General features: G+C 41.7%; 1 protein-coding gene across 4 annotated transcripts in view; it reads left to right on the top strand.

Moving 5' to 3' along the window:
• Positions 1-20,270, top strand: part of LUZP2 (leucine zipper protein 2) — a 592,171-nt gene that overhangs the window by 228,882 nt on the left and 343,019 nt on the right. For all 4 annotated transcript variants that reach the window (XM_061610611.1, XM_061610612.1, XM_061610614.1 and 1 more), the window contains exons 2-3: positions 4,481-4,598; positions 6,068-6,138. In XM_061610611.1, coding sequence (XP_061466595.1) covers positions 4,481-4,598; positions 6,068-6,138 — 189 coding nt within the window. The remainder of the gene's footprint in view (positions 1-4,480; positions 4,599-6,067; positions 6,139-20,270) is intronic.

Genomic DNA, 20,270 nt, shown 5'->3' with positions numbered 1-20,270 from the left:
TGAGCTACAGCTTAGGTAACCAACTAGCTAACAGTAGTGTGCACAGCAACACTTCTTTTCCTCTAGGGCTGCTTTCATCCTTTGCCATCAAGTACTTAAGAAAAAGAAGTAAAGTAGCTACTATGATTATGAGTGTAGTGAGTGCTTTAAAAGAATAATGGATAACTTAGGGCAGCCATTTTTTCCATACAACTTTGTTATCTCTTTACTTCACTCTTTAGCAATAAGCACCCAATCCTTCTCTATTCATTATAATAACCTACCCTGTGGAATTCCCTCCCCTTAAATATTAGGCAGGCGTCATTTCTGCTATCTTTTCGGCACCTTTTGAAGACTTTCCTCTTTCCTCCTCGAGGGCTCTGATAAAGCAACTGCCATTCAAGTGGCCAGATTTCTGAACCTGGCCATGGAGGTCAGATACCATATGACTGCACACTGTCCTTAATATATGTATTGATTGATATAACCCATTTTAAAGTATATGTTTTATGTTTTGTACTTAGTTTGTTTTGCAATGGTCTATTGACTAAGCAATAAATATTGTTGTTGTTCACAAAATATAATAAATAAATAAATAATAAATAAACTGAAGATTAAACAAACTCTTACTTCTTATGACAGGCAAACAGACATGCTTCTTTATTGCTGACTTGGTAGAGAACACAAATGAAACTGAAACTGAAAAACTAGAATCTGAGGAAGGGAGAAAATAGTTTGCTGAATACCACTCAGAAAATTTGTGGCAAATGAGCTTTTAACCAAGCCTATACTCATGCTTACAGTCACTATGTGACATGAACAAGTAGTCTGATTTCAAGATTTAGGTGTGTGTTAATGATTTACATCGTGTTCCCTTATGAGCTTACCCAGTCTCTACGATCACCCACAGAGGCCCTCTTCCAAGTGCCTCCTTCCTTCTGAAGTACAAAGGGTGGCAACAAGAATCAAGGTCTTCTTGATAGTTGCTGCCGCTTGAGGAGTGCTCTACTCAAAGAGGCTCACATGGCATCCACTTTAACATATTTTCTGGCTTCAAATGATGACTTGTCTCCCAGACCTTTTAATAATTAAAGCAACTTTAATTGGGCAGTGTTTTTAACACTACCCATTTTGTTTTATCAATTTCATGGTGATTGTGAGTGCTTTGAGGGTGGAACTTTGTTTTTTGATGTTGTTTGCTATGGTTATTTTTATTTTTATTTTTTTCAATAATTTTTATTCAGATTTTCATAAAACATACAAGACAAAATCATAAAACATTCAAAGACAAAAAACAAAATCAAAAATAGTTAAACAAAAAGAAAAAAAGAAAAAAAAACAAAAATAAAAAATAAAGAGTAAAATATTGACTTCCCATTTGTCAAAGATCAAATCAGTTATAAGTCTATAATATATAACAATCCTGTCTCTTAAGTCATATTATAAAATCACTTTCCTCCAGTAGTTATCTTACTTAATCATCAAATCTCATAAACATTACTTTATTCTTTCCACAAAAAGTCAAAGAGAGGTTTCAATTCTTTAAGAAATATATCTATCAATTTTTTTTTCCAGATAAGCATATCGATTAATCCATCTCATTACTAATTATGATAATCTTGTTGTCATAACCATAGTCAAAATAAACATTTCAATTAATCCATCACATCAGAATCTGTTAGGTTCAATAATTTCAGTAGCCATTGTTCTATTATCCCTATTAGTTCCATTTTCCATCTTCCATCTTCAGTAGTCTTGTTAAGTCCAGTAATTTCAGTATCCAATCTTCCATTATCAGTATTCCATAATAATCTTGCTGTCAAAGCCATAGTCATATAGTAAGAGTCTGATGGGAATTACCTCTATCCCAAATATTTTCTTGCCATCCATTCTGAATAGGTTGCTGAAATACTGCTGTAAAATCATATCTCTGTTCTTTTTTTCAAAATACGCTGGGTCATCTCTTGAAAGTTTTTCCATTGTCACATGGCTGCAGTTAATTCCATAGATTTTCTCTATATTGGGCTCCATCACATCATTCCAGTCCAGAAGATTATCCATGCCATTGATAACTTTATCTCTAGAATCTTCATTAATTTCTTCAGAGATAACATTGAGTTCCAAACAATAGATTTTATTTCTAAAGTCCATAGACTCCAAATCTTGTTCCTGTTCCACGTTTGTTCCAATCTCCGGGATCTCCTCTCTCACAGGGACCCCTGTTCCAGTCTCCAGGGTCTCCTCTCTCACAGGGACCCCTGTTCCAGTCTCCAGGGTCTCCTCTCTCACAAGGACCCCTATGTCTTTAATCTCCTGTGTCTCCAAACAATAAATTTTGTTTCTAAAGTCCATAGACTCCAAATCTTTTTCCTGTTCCACGTTTGTTCCAATCTCCGGGGTCTCCTCTCTCACAGGGACCCCTTCCAGGGTCACCTCTCTCACAGGGACCCCTATATCTTTAATCTCCTGCTTCATTTTACTCAATTCAATTTTCAGCTCCTTACAACCCTGTCGCAGGTTTTGTTTCGTTATCTCAATCTCATCCATTATTTTCTGAAACATAGTTATTTCCAGCTTCTCAGCCACTTTCTTAATTGCCATTTTAAAAGAAAAATATAGGAAAACCACTTCTTATTTCAGCAACAATTGGGTTAATACTCCAAACTTGGTGACATCACAGTATAAACAGAGCAGACAGCCTTATCTTTCCATGCTAAAGTAAACAAAATGCAGTTCCCAGGATCGAAACAATTAATGGCGGTCGTCAGAAAACAGATTCGTCAAAATAAAATAAACCAAAAAGAGAGTAGTCTCAGACAATATAATATTCTTCAAAATAAAAATCTGGAATAGAAATCCCTCTTCTGTGTATATCTTTAGAATGCAAATCCAGGACAGCTTTTTGCAACAAAAACAGAGATAAGCTATTAATTAGTGAGTAGCAGAGAGAAGTTATGGCTCCCCAGTGAGATGTCAAAAACCGATCAATCTGGCAAATCTCTTTTAAACAGCAACAATTTAAGTCAAGTAAAAGAAAAATATAGAAAGAAGGGTGCTTGCCTGTTAGTGCGTTCTCTCTTAGAAGATAAGATGAACGTTCGCTTTTCCAGATAGAGCTTGTTGTTAAAAATCCGTCCCACCTTCGTCGGCTGGACCTCGTCCCATAAATTAATGAGATCTGGTCGTCCCAACAAAAATAGGCTTTGAGGTTAATCTCTTCGTTTCTCCCTACCCGGGAGAAGTTTAATCAGTCAAAAAAAGAAAAAATCTGACTGATATATCTGAATAAGCTTCTTTTGAGGCAGGAGCCCGTCTCAAAAGCAGGCACAGGCTAAGTCACCCTTCCCGGAAGTCCGCTATGGTTATTTTTATTAATATTCAGTTCATCAGTTGCCTCATGGCAAAGCCTGTAGGGCGTAGGGGCTTTGGGTTGAGGTGACTAATATATCCAATAAATAAATAAATATTGTTCTTTTTTTAAAAAATGAAATGTCTGTCTGATTTTATAGTCAGTGCAACATATGATCATAGTATGGTATGTGAAGGCACATTAATCTGGTTGTCTGGGTGAATACAGTTAATGGATAACTTACCTTGGTGTGTATGTAACCAGTTGAGTCCCTTTCAGAAGTGCCTGGGTTTCAGGTGAACCTGGATTTGTGCTGAAAGGGAAGTGTTGGAATGGCAAGTAAACTAGTGAATGTCAATGCATCCTCAGGGGTGGATGTGGGATTTAAGGCTGGACATCAGAACAAGACTTAGTCCCACTTCTAACCTACAAATAGGGCAATCATAAGCCAATCCATCTCAACTACTCTCCCTTCCCACCGCACTCCCACACAATCCTACAATATGGGGACAATGAATTGTGTTGGCACTGGCAGGGCAATTTTTAATATTCAAAAACTGACATATAAATAAATCACATTTCCCACACAAGACCTGAGTATAAATTCTTTGTCTGCTGTCTTTGATTTGGTGGAGATGGGGTATCCTGTTGCCTAATCATACATCTGTTAAAATCCTGGATTTGTCTTTTGGTTTCTATGGACATCACTCTGTTCTATCCTTCAAAAGCTCCAAGAGAAACCTGAAGGTTTTGTCTCTAGACATATGATGTGTGACACTACTCTTTTCCCATCACTATGGGTGTCAGTGCTTTATGTACATGTCAACTCATGAAAAATGAAACGTGATTGCATGCACCTTTCTCTCTAAACTGAACAGAATATTGTCAGCATACTTTGCCTCCTAGTGGGCAAACCCCAGAAAACTGGGTCATATGACAATCGTGCAGACTCAAATGAAACAGTTCATTTTCTAAACCTGAGTGACTTGGACAGACTGGGCATGGTGAGAAGTGACAATGAGCTCTTTTTTTTCTCCCCCAGTAACAGGTCCTGCTTCTGCCTGAATGCAAATGTAAAAAACAGGACCTCTGATTTCAAAGTTTGTTTGTTTCAATTCTGAGATAATCTCACTGCTGTTCTTTTTTGGTTAGACAGGGCTACGAAGAACTGGAAAGACAACTTAAAGAAGTCTTTAAGGAAAGAAGCAACATTCTTCGCCAGTTGTCAAAGACATCAAAAGAACTCGAGGGAATTAAAGTAAACCTCCAGGTCAGAATCTTTATCCTTTCCCCTCATTATATGCAGTTGTCAATCACTCCATTTTAATGCAAGCATTTTGTGATTAATATTAACACAGTAGGAAAATATCCATGACATTTCACGCCAGGTTGTGGGGATCTGGATAGAGGAAATTGACTCTAATGCTTCCATTGAATTTGTTTTGCTACTATCTACTCCTGCCTAGTGCCACCACAAACTCATTTCCCAAATTCTCCTTAGGCATTGCCCAGACCTTTGTCTACACTGATACAACTTCTCCATCCTGGTGATCTGGAGAAGGAGACTAGTCTATCTCTTCCTCCATGCATGACAACGGCTTGACTGATGGATGAAGGGTATGGAGGTGGGGGACCTAGCTTTGACTGGAGAGTGAGGAACAGTCCACACCTACAATTGATGGAAATATTTCCTCTTCTACATCCAAGGGCTTGCTTTGAGAGCCTTCTTGCCTCTCCTAAACCCAACTTCTTAGTAGAGAAGTAGTACCAGAAATACATTAACCACACCTGGGCTCTGCTGGATCTGCAAGGAGAAGAGGAAGATTATTATGCAAAGTTTTCCCTGTAATGGGAAAAACCACCAGGTGGAATTCTCTCTTTCCCCTGCACAACTTTTAAAGATACAAAAGACCTCTTGGAGGCTGGGCCTGGCACCCAAAAGGTCTTCTGTATCTTTAAAAGTTGTGCAGGGAGAAGGGAGAATTTCACCTGGTGGTTTTTCCCATTACAGAGTTGCAAGAACACCTGCACTTGGCTGACCTCCTCTTCTCCTAAAGATACAGGATCAGTCTCAGGCCATGGACCTGGCAACTCCCAGGCTACTCCCTACCAACAGTTGAGTTTTCCCCCAGCTGTTCCTCCTTTGGCTTGACTCCCAGCCCTTCTTCCTCAGCCAGTTCAGTTGACTGGGGACCTGATTCTGAATCCATATAGAGCCAAAGCCAAGGGGGCAATGGGGCAGTCCCTGGTGATCCTTCATAGGAGGAAATGGCATCAAACAGACTTATGAAAGAATATATGCAGAAGTTTCATTGACCAGAAATAGATTCACCCATCCCTAGTAGTTATTATGCATTTTGATATGTGGGCAGAAAAACTGTGACCAGTCCCATATAAGGATTGTTACATGTGGATCTGTCATCAACCTTCAGATTGTAAAACAGGAAGTCGTCCCTCTCTGGCATAATGACACAGGGATGTGTGAAGATGTTGGGCCTATGGACTCTTTTTACCACAATTTCAGCTTGTAGGTTTCAAGCAAAAGAACAGTATTTGTTTGGGAGTGCTTCTTGAGGCCCTGAAGCAGAAGAACAAAGCTGCCTTCTTTTCTATTTGTTCTTGGTCTTAAAATGTGCTATTCACAGAAACCCTTTTATCAAGAGGGTCACCATTAATAATTTTACTGTGGAAAAATGTTAAAGAGCTTGACAACACATTGTTTCTTCCCTTTGTTATCAGTCTTTGAAAAATGATGAGGCACCTGCCAAAACGGATGTACAGAAACTCTTGGAATTAGGCCAAAAACAAAGGTACGGGTCAGCATTTACCTGTCTTAACTTTTACTTTGTTATAGTAACATATTGAAAACATATTCATGTTTATTGAAAAATGCTACTAAAGCAGTCGTCAACTGCTTTGGCAAAAATGAACAATGCAGAAGAAAAACTGATCTAAAATACTACTGTTGTATTTTGATGGGCAAAAAATAATTGCAGAAAATGAAAAACAGAAACTTACAGTGCACTTATGGAGAAGAGCTGTAGCTCAGTGGTAGAGAAACTGCAGTGCACATAAAAGCCCCATGTTCAATCTCTGACATCTCCAGGTGAGGCTGGAAAAGACTCCTGCCTGAAATCCTAGAGAGCTGCTGCTAGTCAGTGTAGACAATACTGAAGAACCAGTCTCCTGACTTGACATAAGGTAGATTTCTATGTTCTAACTCTAAAGGAGGTGGTAAGCTGGCCAGGACATAAAAGGAGGGGGGCAGACTTTTCCCCATTTTGGGTTTCTATTTTCTAAATTTCTCCCCCCTTGTTCCAATAGGGGGAAATTAGATACACCAGTTCCAGTCTAGCATGGCTAGGAATGCACTCTTATACATACATAATGCACTCTTATACATCTCATGGAACTCGGTGGGAGATACGTCTGCATAGACGTGCATAAGATTGCAATGTATATATCTGCAAGATATACAGTGTAGAAGACTGCAGCTGTAGTTTCACTTAGCAGAAGTTAAAAAAAGAAAATTCTACTTCACCTAGAATAGTAGGTACTGATTGTCCTATCTTCCATAGATCTCCTGTTTTCCTTTGAACCCAAGGATATTGTTGGGCTTCAAAGCATCCAGCAATATTATACAGCCACAAGAGTGGCTCTGTACTATAGCTCGAATGGATTTTTCACATTCCGCCATGTTAAATTGAAAATACCCCCATGCCATTCTGCTGCTTCCCATAACTTCATTTCAAAACAAAACCGTACAAAACGTATAGTCTTGAATGCAGAAATGCTCATCCTCTAAGTCTTCATGGCAATACATAACGCACTCAGACAGAATCCAGAGTTCAGTGTCTACAACAAGAGTAAATTAATCCAGACTTCTGTGGGATTTTTTTCTGTTAGTAGTCTCATAAATTGTAGAAATTAATTAAAAATCAGCTGTGTTCACAGAGTACCTGTAATCCCATTGCTGACCTTGCCCCATATTCTAACCTTCATCTTCTGCAGTTTAAAAGTTGAAAAAACAAATGGCTGATTTTTAATTAATTTAAGAATATTAACATTGAATCTATGATGGTGCAGGCATGCTCAATAAGAACCAACTCTCAGTGTTCTAAAAGCCAGACTAACAGCTCTTTAGCTTAGCTAATCAGGGCGCTACATCCATGGCAGACATTTATTTCACTTTAAACAGTCATGGCTCCCCCCAAAGAATCCTGGGAAGTGTAGTTTGTGAAGGGTGCTGAGAGTTGTTGGGAAACTGACAGAGCTCCAGTGGCCAGAGTAGCTTAACAGTCATCCATTCTTCCCAGAGATTTTTGGGGATTGTAAGTCTGTGAGGGGAATAGGGCCTATCCTAACAACTCTCAACACCCTTTACAAACTACACTTCCCAGGATTCTTTGGGGAAAAGCATGACTGTTTAAAGTGGAATAAATGTCTAATGTAGATATGGCCAGGGGCAGCAAACTGAGACACTCCTCGTGCCCACTTCTGCAGAATACTCAGTGCCATTATCCCACAATTGTTTTTTGGAGGATTTTTATTGTGAAGTATGCAAAGTGTTGCTGTATTTCACATATTCACTGAAACAGGAGCAAAATAAAATAATTTACAATAGGAAACTTCCTCAAAATTGCAAAGTAAATCAAACATTGTTAAAGTGAATATATGAACTGTATCAACTGTCTTAATATTGTTGTTTCTTCCTGAAAACAAGATCAGCGCAGCACATATCTTGTTTCTATTATTTGGGCTGATTGCAGGTGTTGCTACCAGAGGCACACGTTACCAAATTCTTCCAAGCTACACAAGAAATGGATAGGACTGTGAAAGACCAACCCAAATGGTGTTTGCATTTTTACAAATGTGTAGGGGAGTCCAATATCTCAGAGAGGAGGTCAGGTCTCCTGCTCCATCGGTGCATTCACTGTAGCTGCCTAATTTCCCTGCTTTTTAAAGTTTGATAGAAATATATGTTGGCTAGAAGTACGTTTTCAAACCGCAAGGGTTTTTTGCCTATTGCTGAACTGAACTGTACTAATCTTACAAAAACAAATTAATGTTTGTGTTTGGTTTTATAAATTAATTCAGGGCTCCTCTGTTTCTTGTGTCTTAATATGTTATGTGAAAATTGGCCCTATGATTTGAGAAATGGATACTATAAAATCCTTGAGAAACAATCACATGATAAAATCATCTGAGAATAACGATAAGAGACAAGATGTAGGTGAGAATTCCTCTTACAATTTATATATGCTGGCTTGATCCAAAGGTGACTTGCACAAGCACTTCTGCTTGTGCACAACAGACCCACCAAATCCTTCTGATTTTCCTATCTCAGTGCACCCCCCCCCGTGTGCCAGAAGGTCCCTCAATCCTCAGGGTACAGGAGGCTGTAGTGGCAGCAGATGTGGGGGGTGTCAAGTCAGGAACAGTAGTGTAGTGACAAATTCAGAAGTGCAGGGTCCCTTCATGACAGTCACACCACACCCCTGCATAGCTATGTTCCCTCATTCACTTGCTTGCTCTCTGTCATGTCCACACTCCTCAGTCCTTTCACCTTCTCCCAGAACAACAGATGTCCATAGGAACCAATCAGCATGCAGGTACGCATGCTGAGGTACGCCTGGCGCCGACGCTGCTATCTTTTCGGCACCAGGTGAAAACCTTTTTATATTCCCAGGCATTTTAAAAATTTTAAATATTCTATTTTAAAAAAATTGTTTTATAGTGTATTTTAAAACAGTATTTTATTACTGGTATATTCTGATGTTGTTTGGTTTTTGTTCTTTGTTTGTTTTGCTTTTTGATTTTCTTATATTTGTTCTATTCATATATTTTCTTGATTATCCTCTATGTACACCGCCCAGAGAGCTTTTTGGCTTAGGGCGGTATATAAATTAAATAAAATAAATAAAATAAATAAATAAAATAAATAAATAAATAAATAAAATAAAATAAAATAAAATAAAATAAAATAATAAATAAATAAATAAATAAAATAAATGCAAGAGGAGTGTGTTAGTGTGTGTTATCTACTGAGAAGAGTCTTCTCAGCGACTGGCTCATCCCCTTTCACTCTGATTGGCTCCAATCAACAGGAAAGGACAAGGAACCATGTAAGAAGATTCTTCCCAGTGGCTAACACACTCTTCTTTCATGCTGATTGACTCATAGTACACTTGAGACATAGGGACCCTGATCCCGAAAAAGAAAGAGACCCCCTGAGACTCTGGACCACTAAAGCCCTGGTCAGGAAAGCTCCATTGTGCTGATTTTCTTCTGGATCCAACCCAGTGCCTTAATATAAAATGTTATATATTTAAAAATTGATATAATAACTATGCAATCCTATGTGTGTTTGAGGTAAGTCCCATTAAATTCAATGATGTTTGCTACCAGTAAGTATGCATAGGATTGCAGCCTAAACATTTTAAAGATTTTGTATTAAAAATCCATCTTAATCCATCCTTTGTATGATTTTTTTTTAAAAAAAATCTAGTTTCTATTACATGTCAAGGGTTTGGGTTCATTTAACAATAAGAAGGGGGATTTTCTGCTGCTTTCATGAGGGAAGGGGAAATAATATTCCCTGACTTTTTGAGAAATCATTGCTATTTGCCTTACTGGGCCTTGGCAGGAAGCTATGAAGAGAGCCTCACCCTACATCCCCAAAGTCACACTTCCCAGAAGGCCTTGGGTGTGATGCAGCATATTAAGCTAAAAGCATGACTGTCCATACAGAAGCAAAGCTAGGCCCAGGTGTACTCCCAAACTATTAATCTGGTTTTTCAAGAGGTGTGCTGCCCCATTTAAAGCTGGCTGAACCACTCTTCCTAGATCTGTCCCTTTTCTGGTTAGAAACACTTTTGTCTTCAATTTATAAAGCACATCTCAACCTTATGAATGTTTATATGTATTTGAGAATTTCCATATGTTTTTCATCATGGCAAGTGCTGGAAACAAATATTCCCAGGGACACTGCAATTTGGTGTATGCATGTGACAGTATCAATGCACATGTGCTGCCACTGTGAGCGGAGACCAAACTTTCAAAAAACAGATAAGAGTTTTTCCAAATGTTCATAATCACCACACTGATTCCAAATTGAACCTGAGGGTAGTTTTCCTATCACTACTATGAACATATAACATTTGCCTTTTCCAAAGTGAGGTGTCATCCCAAAATTGTCATAATTCATCTGAAATGCATAAATATTGATTCCATGGGAAACCAACACAGAACCTGACTTCATTGTATTGATTCTCAGAGACAGACAGCACGATGTGCATGGCGCAGTATTTTAAGTAAAGCAGTGTATTTTCTTTTGTTTCTTGTTTTTTCTTCTGACACTCTAAGAAAATACTATGGAAACAACTTCTGTAAGCATTTTAACAATTAATCATTCTACACTACCTAGATTTGGGCTCACTGTCATTATGGAAGCACACATTTTTAAAATGCTCATATTGATAAAATGTGAGCCATGAAAACGGCCCTGTAATTAATGCAAGGGATGCTCCACAGCTATTGTATGTTCAGCTCTCATCAAATCAAAATCCATAGATCAAATGACACATCAAAGGCTTCCGGCTATACACACACTATCTCAGTCCTGAAACACTATCTTGTATACCCTGTGATAAACCTTCTAAAACACAGAATGAGAAAAGCTCTCCAATTTACCTATTGAGCTGTCAAGAATCACTGCACTGACCCTAATTGGCAGTATGCACAGCTGCTCTTATGTTTTATACATGACTTCTCTAGTCAAAATGGTGTATCCCAGACTGGGATCTGTCATTCCTCTGCTACATGTCTGTGTTAAAATCATGAACCACTACTTTGGTGGAAACCAGCACCCCAGTAAGTGTAGAGACACTTGCAATGTTGGTGGCTTCAGTGCACCTCCACTTGTTTTCTGAATGCAGGACACATGACGCCAGGCAGTCTTTACCCTCTTTTACATCAAAACCTCAGAAGTTGCAGCTCCAGCATGCTTTACTTCAAAGTCATCTTCACAGAGACTTCAAAATTGATTGGCCATCAACCCACTTTGCCATAGGCTCAGGCAGACACAGTGATTGGCCCAATGGTTTGCTGTGGGCAGTCCAGAGAGCTTCAGCTATGGAGCGGTATACAAGTGCAATAAATAAATAAATAAACAAACAAACCAGCAGTGGAGAAGGGAGATGTTTCCAGCCATGGGCAGAGTTGTTCCAAACTGCACCAAGAGAAAATGGCTTGGCTGCTTTTGAAACGACTGGAGTGCCTGCAGCCTTACTCTAGTTTATACTCTTGGGTATTCTATGATCTGGATTGTAATGGCAGTGCCATCCTGTAGGTAAGCTGGAGCTGAGGATCAGTAATCAGGTGAAGATTTCCACGTGTCCAACTTGCAGCTCAACTCATATTTACTGGAGCTGTGTCCAAACTACATTCACCATTGTGGTGCATCTGATTGTGTGTGTGTTATGTGCTTTCAAGTCTATTTCAACTTTTAGTGACCCTATGAATCAGTGACCTCCAATAGCATCTGTTATAAAACACCCTGTTCAGATCTTGTAAGTTCAGGTCTGTAGCTTCCTTTATGGAATCAATTCATCTCTTGTTTGGCCTTCCTCTGTTTCTACTCCCTTCTGTTTTTCCCAGCATTATTGTCTTTTCTAGTGAATCATGTCTTCTCATTATGTGTCCAAAGTATGATAACCTCAGTTTCATCATTTTAGCTTCTAGTGATAGTTTTGGTTTAATCCAGCACCCAGTTATTTGTCTTTTTCGCAGTCCATGGTATCTGCAAAGCGCTCCTCCAACACCACATTTCAAATGTGTTGGTTTTTCTCTTATCTACTTTTTTCACTGTCCAACTTTTACATCCATGCATAAAGATCAGGAATACCATGGTCTGAATGATCCTGATGTTAGTGTTCAGTGATACATCTTTGCATCTGAGGACCTTTTCTAGTTCTCTCATAACTACCTACCCCAGTCCTAGCCGTCTTCATTTCTTGAGCATCAGATTAGGTACACCTTTATCCACTTCAGCACTTACTCAATAGTGTACAGATGCATCCAGTCCATATTCACAACTTGCTATTTAGGGCGGTATTCAACTAAATAGTTGTGCACATGCAAGAAATACCACTAGGAATAACAGGACTTCCCCCCCTTCCCTCCCCCTGCATGCACCCTGCATCATCCCTAAATCTGTTCCAGGGGATTGGGGAAAATTCCAGAACAGATTTAGGGGGTTGTGGGGGGGGGGAGGAGAGGGAGAAAATATTCCCTTGCACAAAGAGAAATCCTTGAAGTGACAGAACCAGCAATTTAGTGCTACGTTGAGCTCAATTTAGTGCTATAACCGTTAGTCCTGCATGAATTAGCACATGTCCTTAGCCTGGATGTAATATATACTGTAGTTCAATAGTGCTAGACCAGGCTGATTTACTGAAGTTCTTTGCTTGTGGTGTCTCTTCAAATTTTGACAGTAAAATAATTATTTATTTTCTCCCAGAGCAGCGTCTGTAATATGGTGGCTTACAAAAGATTAAGTGTTTGCTATTCCAATGGAAATGTTTCCCCTCTTTGAGTTAGAAACTTTCAGAGATAAGCATATTAAGTCTCGTCACGGGACAGTGGTAAAAATATGTCTGAAACTTGCTTTAATAAATAAGTCAGTAAAAAGATCAGAGATGGAGGCATGGGTTAACCAGACACCCCCGCCCCCAGGAACTGTTGTGATCTCCCCAATACAAATCCCAGATTTGGCATATCCCGAAGATATGTAGCAGGAGCATATCTAACCTTAGGCATGATCTTTAATCAGGCCAGACTATCTTCTCCTCCCCCCCGCCCGAAGGGTTGGTGTGTTAAGAAATATAAAAAACAGCTTCAGCAACTCCAGACAACAGGAAATAATGTGGCCCAGCTTAAGGAAGCAACTCTTTAGAAAGGCAGGAAACAGCTGGTGTTTAGTATAAGGCTAGCTTTGTGCAAAAACCGCAAGATGAACTTTGTATGGCAGCAATCGCTTGACCGCACTCTAAGAAGTAGAACTTTTTTAAATTTAGTGGTTTGACGGCTACTAGGTGGAAAAACCAAGTCTTATTAATTATTTCTTATAGGAAAGCTGTTAGCCCTATGTAGTAACAAGTTGTTATGATTAGGTGGTTTTTAGACAGGAGAGAAGGGTATAAAAGGAGCTTTTTAGATTGTAAGGGTGCTCGTTCTCTAACTTGGTTGTGAGATCGAGACCCAGGCTTGGTAAATTTTTATATTCTAAGACCTGATCAATGCTCTTTTAATCCTCTCAGCCAACTCTCAGATCTCCAGTTGCTGCTCTTAAATGCCAGATCGGTACATAATAAAAGCTACCTCGTCCACGATTTGATTGTGGACGAGGCAGCCGAACTGGCATGTATAACTGAGACCTGGGTGGGTGAACAGGGAGGAGTTAGTCTCCCCCAGCTCTGCCCACCGGGGTACTTGGCTCAGCATCATGGTAGATCTGAGGGTCGGGGAGGTGGGGTTGCTGTGGTCTATAAGAGTTCCATCTCACTCACCAAGCACCATGTCCATGCAGTTACCGGTCTGGAGTGTTTGCACCTTGTGTTGGGCCAGAGGGACAGGCTGGGAATCCTTTTGGTGTACCACCCACCTTGCTGCCCAATGGCTTCCCTAACTGAGCTGACGGAGGTGGTCTTGGAGGTATTGCTGAGATCCCCCAGACTATTAGTACTGGGGGATGTCAACATCCATGCCGAGGCGACTTTGTCCGGGGCGGCTCAGGACTTCATGGCTTCCATGACAACCATGGGGCTCTCTCAATATGTTAGTGGTCCAACACATGTGTCGGGGCATACTCTAGAGCTTATTTTTGCTACTGGACATGGGGATAGTGATCTGGATGTGGGGAGTTTTACATCTCTCCCTTTGTCATGGACAGATCACTGCTTGCTGAAGTTTAGACTTTCAGTAGCCTCTTCCCTCTGCAAGGGTGGGGGACCTATTAAATTGGTCCACCCCTGGAGACTAATGAATCCTGAAGGTTTTCAAAGGGCTCTGGGGGGGTTTCCGGCTGATAGGACTGGCGCTCCTGTTAAAGCCCTGGTTGATCTGTGGAATGCGGAGATGACCCGGGCCGTTGACACGATCGCTCCTGTGCGCCCTCTCCTGTGTAGAGCTCATACAGCTCCTTGGTATACTCCAGAGCTGAGAGCGATGAAACAAGATAGGAGGCGGCTTGAGCAGAGATGGAGGCGAACTTCCGACGGATGCAATTATGCGCTGGTTAGTGCTTCTACCAAGCTGTATGTAGGAGCGGTGAGGGCGGCAAAAAAACAACAATTTGCTGCCACTATTAAGTCATCTCTTTGCCGCCCAGCGGAGCTTTTTAGAGTGGTCCAAGGGCTACTCCATCTAGACCTTCAGGACACAGTAGAATCATCAGTGGCCCGCTGTAATGAGTTTGCTGAGCATTTCCAGCATAAGATCTTATGCATCCGCCGGGACTTAGACTCCCAATTTATAGCAGCTGATCCTCATGAGGTGTCCGGAGCACAGTCTTGTCATGTTTTATTGGATGAGTTTCAGTTGGTTCAGCTCGAGGACGTGGACAAGGTGCTTGGACAGGTATGCGCAACCACTTCGGTACTGGATCTGTGCCCCTCTTGGCTAATAAAAACCAGCAGGGATGGAACAGTTGACTGGGCCAAGGAAGAGATAAATGCCTCTTTACGAGAGGGAGTGGTCCCTGGCCATCTGAAAGAGGCGGTGGTGAGACCACTTCTGAAAAAACCTTCCTTGGACTCAGAAAATTTCAACAGCTACAGACCAGTAGCAAATGTTCCATTCCTGGGCAAACTCCTGGAACGAGTGGTTGCTAGGCAGCTCCAAGCGCTATTGGATGAAACTGATTATCTAGATCCATTTCAATCGGGTTTTAGGCCTGGTTTTGGCATCGAGACGGCCTTGGTCGCCCTGTATGATGACCTATGTCGGGAGAGGCACAGAGGGAGTGTGACTCTGTTGATTCTCCTTGATCTCTCAGCGGCTTTCGATACCATCGACCATGGTATCCTTCTGGGGAGGCTCGCAGAGTTGGGAGTTGGAGGTACTGCTTGGCAGTGGTTCCACTTCTACTTGGCTGGCCGTCTCCAGAAGGTAGTGCTTGGGGAACATTGCTTGACACCGTGGGCTCTCCAATGTGGAGTTCCGCAGGGGTCGGTTCTGTCTCCCATGCTTTTTAACATCTACATGAAGCCGTTGGGTGCGGTCATCAGGAGCTTTGGAGTGCGTTGTCATCAGTATGCTGATGACACGCAGCTCTACTTCTCCTTTTCATCCTCTTCAGGTGAGGCTGTCGATGTGCTGAACCATTGCCTGACCGTGACAATGGACTGGATGAGAGCTAACAAACTGAGGCTCAATCCTGACAAGACTGAGATGCTGTTGGTGGATGGTTTCTCTGATCGGGTGGTGGATTCACACCCTATCCTGGATGGGGTTACACTCCCCCTAAAGGAGCGGGTTCGTAGCTTGGGAGTCGTTCTAGACTCTTCCCTTTCACTTGAGGCTCAAGTAGCCTCGGTGGCACGGAATGCGTTCTACCAACTTCGGTTGGTAGCCCAGCTACGTCCCTATCTGAGTAAGGAGGACCTCACATCAGTTGTACATGCTCTGGTAACCTCGCGTTTGGATTACTGCAATGCGCTCTACGTAGGGCTGCCTTTGAAGACAGTTTGGAAGCTACAGCTAGTGCAAAATGCAGCTGCCAGATTGTTAACAAGGACCAAGCGGTCCGAGCACATAACACCTGTTCTGGCTCGCTTGCACTGGCTACCAGTATGCTTCCGGGCCAGATTCAAAGTGTTGGTATTAACCTATAAAGCCTTATATGGCACGGGACCACGATACCTGTTGGAACGCCTCTCCCGTTACGAACCGGCCCGTACACTACGTTCTGCTACGAAGGCCCTCCTCCAGGTTCCGACTCATAGAGAGGCCCGGAGGGTGGTGACAAGATCTAGGGCCTTCTCAGTGGTGGCCCCCAAACTGTGGAACAGTCTCGCCGAGGAGGTGCGCCTGGCGCCAACATTGTTATCCTTTCGGCGCCAGGTTAAAACCTTCCTCTTTTCCAAAGCATTTTAATTTAAGTTAACCTGATTTTCATATCTGTTGTACTGATTTTAGATTGTTCTTATTTTATATGTTCTTATTGTATTATATTGTGTATTTTATCGTATTCTCTGTGTTCACTGCCCAGAGAGCTATTGCTAGTCGGGCGGTATAAAAGTCTAATAAATAATACATAATAATAATAATAATTCAAAGGGAACATATTTTCTCTATTAGGGATAGATAAATAAAATAGAGTTGTATTATTCATGGTTGTTCTTGCTGGCTCTTCTTCAAAATAAGTTGTCTCTCCTATAATACTAAGAAAGGTATTGGAGGCTCTTTTATAAGGCCTTACTTACTCACAAAGGGAACCATTGTTCTTAGGAACAGTAACGCAATTTGGGGTATAAGAGCCTGAAGAAGAGGTTACCACGACAGTCTTTGTAGCTTGAGCAAAGTAATCTAGCCCTGCTATCTGTGAACCCTAGAAAAAAACAAATCCAGCTGCTAACTGTAATTGAGGATATGTATTTGCTGTCCTGATTATAGCCAGCATGGATTTTTTGCATTCTGCTATATTAAATTGAAAATATCCCCATGCCATTCTGATGCTTCCCATAAGCTCATTTCAAAACAAAACTTTACAAAACTTATAGTCCTGAACTCAGAAACGCTTGCTTAACAACCCTGTAAATTTTCATGGTGATACACAAAATAGTCAGAGAGAATCAAGAGTTCAAAGTCTAAAAAGAGGGGGGGTGGAAACAGACCCCTTTTGGACTTTTTTCTGTCAGAGTTCTCATAATTTGTTGAAATTAATTAAAAATCAGCTGTGTTAACTGAGTATGTGTAATCTGTTACTGACCTTGCCCCATATGCTGACCTTCATCTTCTGCGGTTTAAAACTTAAAAACATGTCTGGCTGATTTTTAATTAATTTAAGACATTTTACGTTAAACTCAAAGATAATGTTGGGCATGCTCAGTAAGAACCAACTGTCTGTGTTCTAAAAACCAGACTAACAGTTGCTTGGCTTGGCTAATCTGGGGGCCACACCCACACCAGACTTTATTTCACTTGAGAAAGTCATGGCTTCCCCCAAAGAATCCTGGAAAGTGTCATTTGTGAAGGGAGCTGAGAGGAGACTCCTATTCCCCTGACAGAGTTCCAGTGACCAGAATGGTTTAACAGTCAGCCTCTCTGATTGAAGCTTGTGAAGCTCCTAGCAACTCTTAGCACCCTTCAGTAGCTACACTTCCCAGAATTCTTTGGGGGAAGCCATGACTGTCTAAATTGAAACAAAGGTCTGGTGTGGATGTGGCCAGGGACAGCTTTGGTTTAAATTTGGGTAGGAGGCTACATGGGCCTGCTGTAGAATCAAAAGGTGGAGGAAACCCTGAAAAGAATGATACTGTTCACAATGTTTTCCTTTCGGAAAGGAAAGGGGCTTCCTCTCTGTCCAGTGCCCACCCACCCAATCTCCTCCCCTTCCCTCCGTGCCCCTCCCCCAGGTCAGTTTCACCTTTCCTAAACATGATTGCACAGAAATAAATCCCATTGAACTCAAAAAGTATCCAAATGATCAAACCCACCCTCCCTTCTCCTCTGTCCTATCCCCTCCCCCTTGTCCCTTCCCTCCCTCTTCCTTTGTGCCTACCTCCACCTCCCTTTCCAATTCCCTCGTTCTTCCTCCTCATGGCCAGTTTTAGCTATTTTAAGCATGATTGCATGGGAGTAAATACCATTGAACTCATAAAGCATGCAAACGATCCCTTCCCTCTCCCATCCCCAACTTTCCCCCTTCCCTCTCCTCTCCCCTCCCCCCTCCTACCCCATGGTCAGTTTTACCTATCCTAACTATAATTGCATAGGTGTAAATCCCATTGAACTCAACAAGCATGCAAATGATCAGACCTGCCTTTCTCCTCCTTCCTCTCTCTTCTCCCTTCTTCCTCCCAACCCCTCCCCTCTTCTTCTTCCTCTCCTGCCCACTCCAGCCCTTCCTCCCTCCCCAGTTCGTTTTACCTATCCCAAGCATGATTCCATGGGAGTAAATCCCACTGAACTCAATAATCATGCAAATGATCTAACCTGCCCTTCTCCTCCCCTCCCCCTCCTGCCTGCTCCCCTCCCCCTCCTCCCCTCTGCCCTTCCTCCTCTCCCTCCTCCTCCTCATCCCCTCCCCATCCCCTGTGGTCAGTTTCACCTAGGGTTGCCAGGTTCATGGCCTGAGACTGATCCTGTATCATTAGAAGAGAAAGTCAGCCAACTGCAGGTGTTCTTGCAACACTGTAATGAGAAAAACCACAACGTGGAATTCTCCCTTCCCCCTGCACACCTTTTAAAGTTACAGAAGACCTCTTGGTTGCCAGGCCTGGCTTCCAAGAGGTCTTCTGTATCTTTAAAAGTTGTGCAGGGGGAAGGGAGAATTCCACCTTGTGTTTTTTCTAATTACAGTGTTGCAAGAACACCTGCACTTAGCTGACTTTCTCTTCTCCTAAAGATACAGGATCAGTCTCAGGCCATGAACCTGGCAACCCTACTTTCACCTATCCTAAGCATGACTGCAGGGGAGTAAATCCCACTGAACTCAATAAGCATGCAAATAATCAATCCATTCTCAGCAAACTTGCACAGGATCCCATTTCTTATCTTCCGGTTTAAAAGGCAGAGAAATTCACTAATAGGCAAAAAACCTTGCGTTTAAGAACATACCTATAGCTCACAACTCTATTTTATAATATTATGTCTTAATATAACATAACATAATTTTATTCTATAATGTTTATGTTTTAACAACCTTATTTGATTTTATTCTATCCCGTTTTACTGTATGCTACCTTTGGGATAATTTTTTCCCTTCTACCTTATGCTGGTCACTGGCCGTAACAATAAAGATATATAAAGATATACCTATAGCTCACAGATATGTCTATCAAACTTTAAAAAGCAGGCAATTTGGGCAGCTATAGTGAATGCATCAGGGGAGCAGGAGACCTGACCTCCTCTCTGAGATATTGTACTGCCCTACAAATTGGTCAAAATGCAAACACCATTTGGGTTGGTCTTTCACAGTCCAATCGACTTCCTGTGTAGCTTGGAAAAATAGCCTCCACCAGCTCAATCAGAGAAACTGCTGGGCAGCAGAGTGGATGGTACACCAGCAGCAACCCTAGTTTACCATCTCCTTGGCCTGACACCAGGTGCAGGCCCTCACAGCCAGGTCCAAGACAGAGTGGTTTCCCGGTGACAGAAACGGAAGTTCTGTAGACGACAGGAAGATCTCCCCCTCATTCCTGTAGCCTGTGCTGGTGTTGCACAGAGCATCCAGGTGGACAAAGCTGGGTCAGATCAACTCCTCCCAGGTCTTGGTAATGCACACCAAATCGGCACCCTCATACATGATCAAACTATTGATGAGTGTGATCTTATTGTGTGCCGATCTGGTGTTAAAAAATAGCATATACAGGCCAGTGGGCACAGCAGATGAGCAACAAGGAACCCATCCATGGGAGGAGTGGGAGGAAGGAACAAGTTGTAGATAGCCTTGCTTTTGTCTTCTATGGTAGCTCACCACCTTCCCATGGCTATACCTCCCTCTACCCATGATCACTGAAAGTGGGGTGTTATTATCTATGTTCCTCCTTAGTAAGACTCCTCCTAAACACCTGATATGGACACAACAAGAGCCCACCAACAAAACATACTTGAACCAGTTATCCCAGTAGGCCTCTGAGAGAATTGGGAACAGTCAGACCCTCTCAATATCTTTCACATTGGGTACATCTACCCCCCCCGGTCTCACATCAGGGAGAGC

The sequence above is a fragment of the Rhineura floridana genome, chromosome 2 (genome assembly GCF_030035675.1).
Source record: "Rhineura floridana isolate rRhiFlo1 chromosome 2, rRhiFlo1.hap2, whole genome shotgun sequence".
NCBI lineage: Eukaryota > Metazoa > Chordata > Lepidosauria > Squamata > Rhineuridae > Rhineura > Rhineura floridana.
This window is presented reverse-complemented; position numbering and strand designations above follow the sequence as displayed.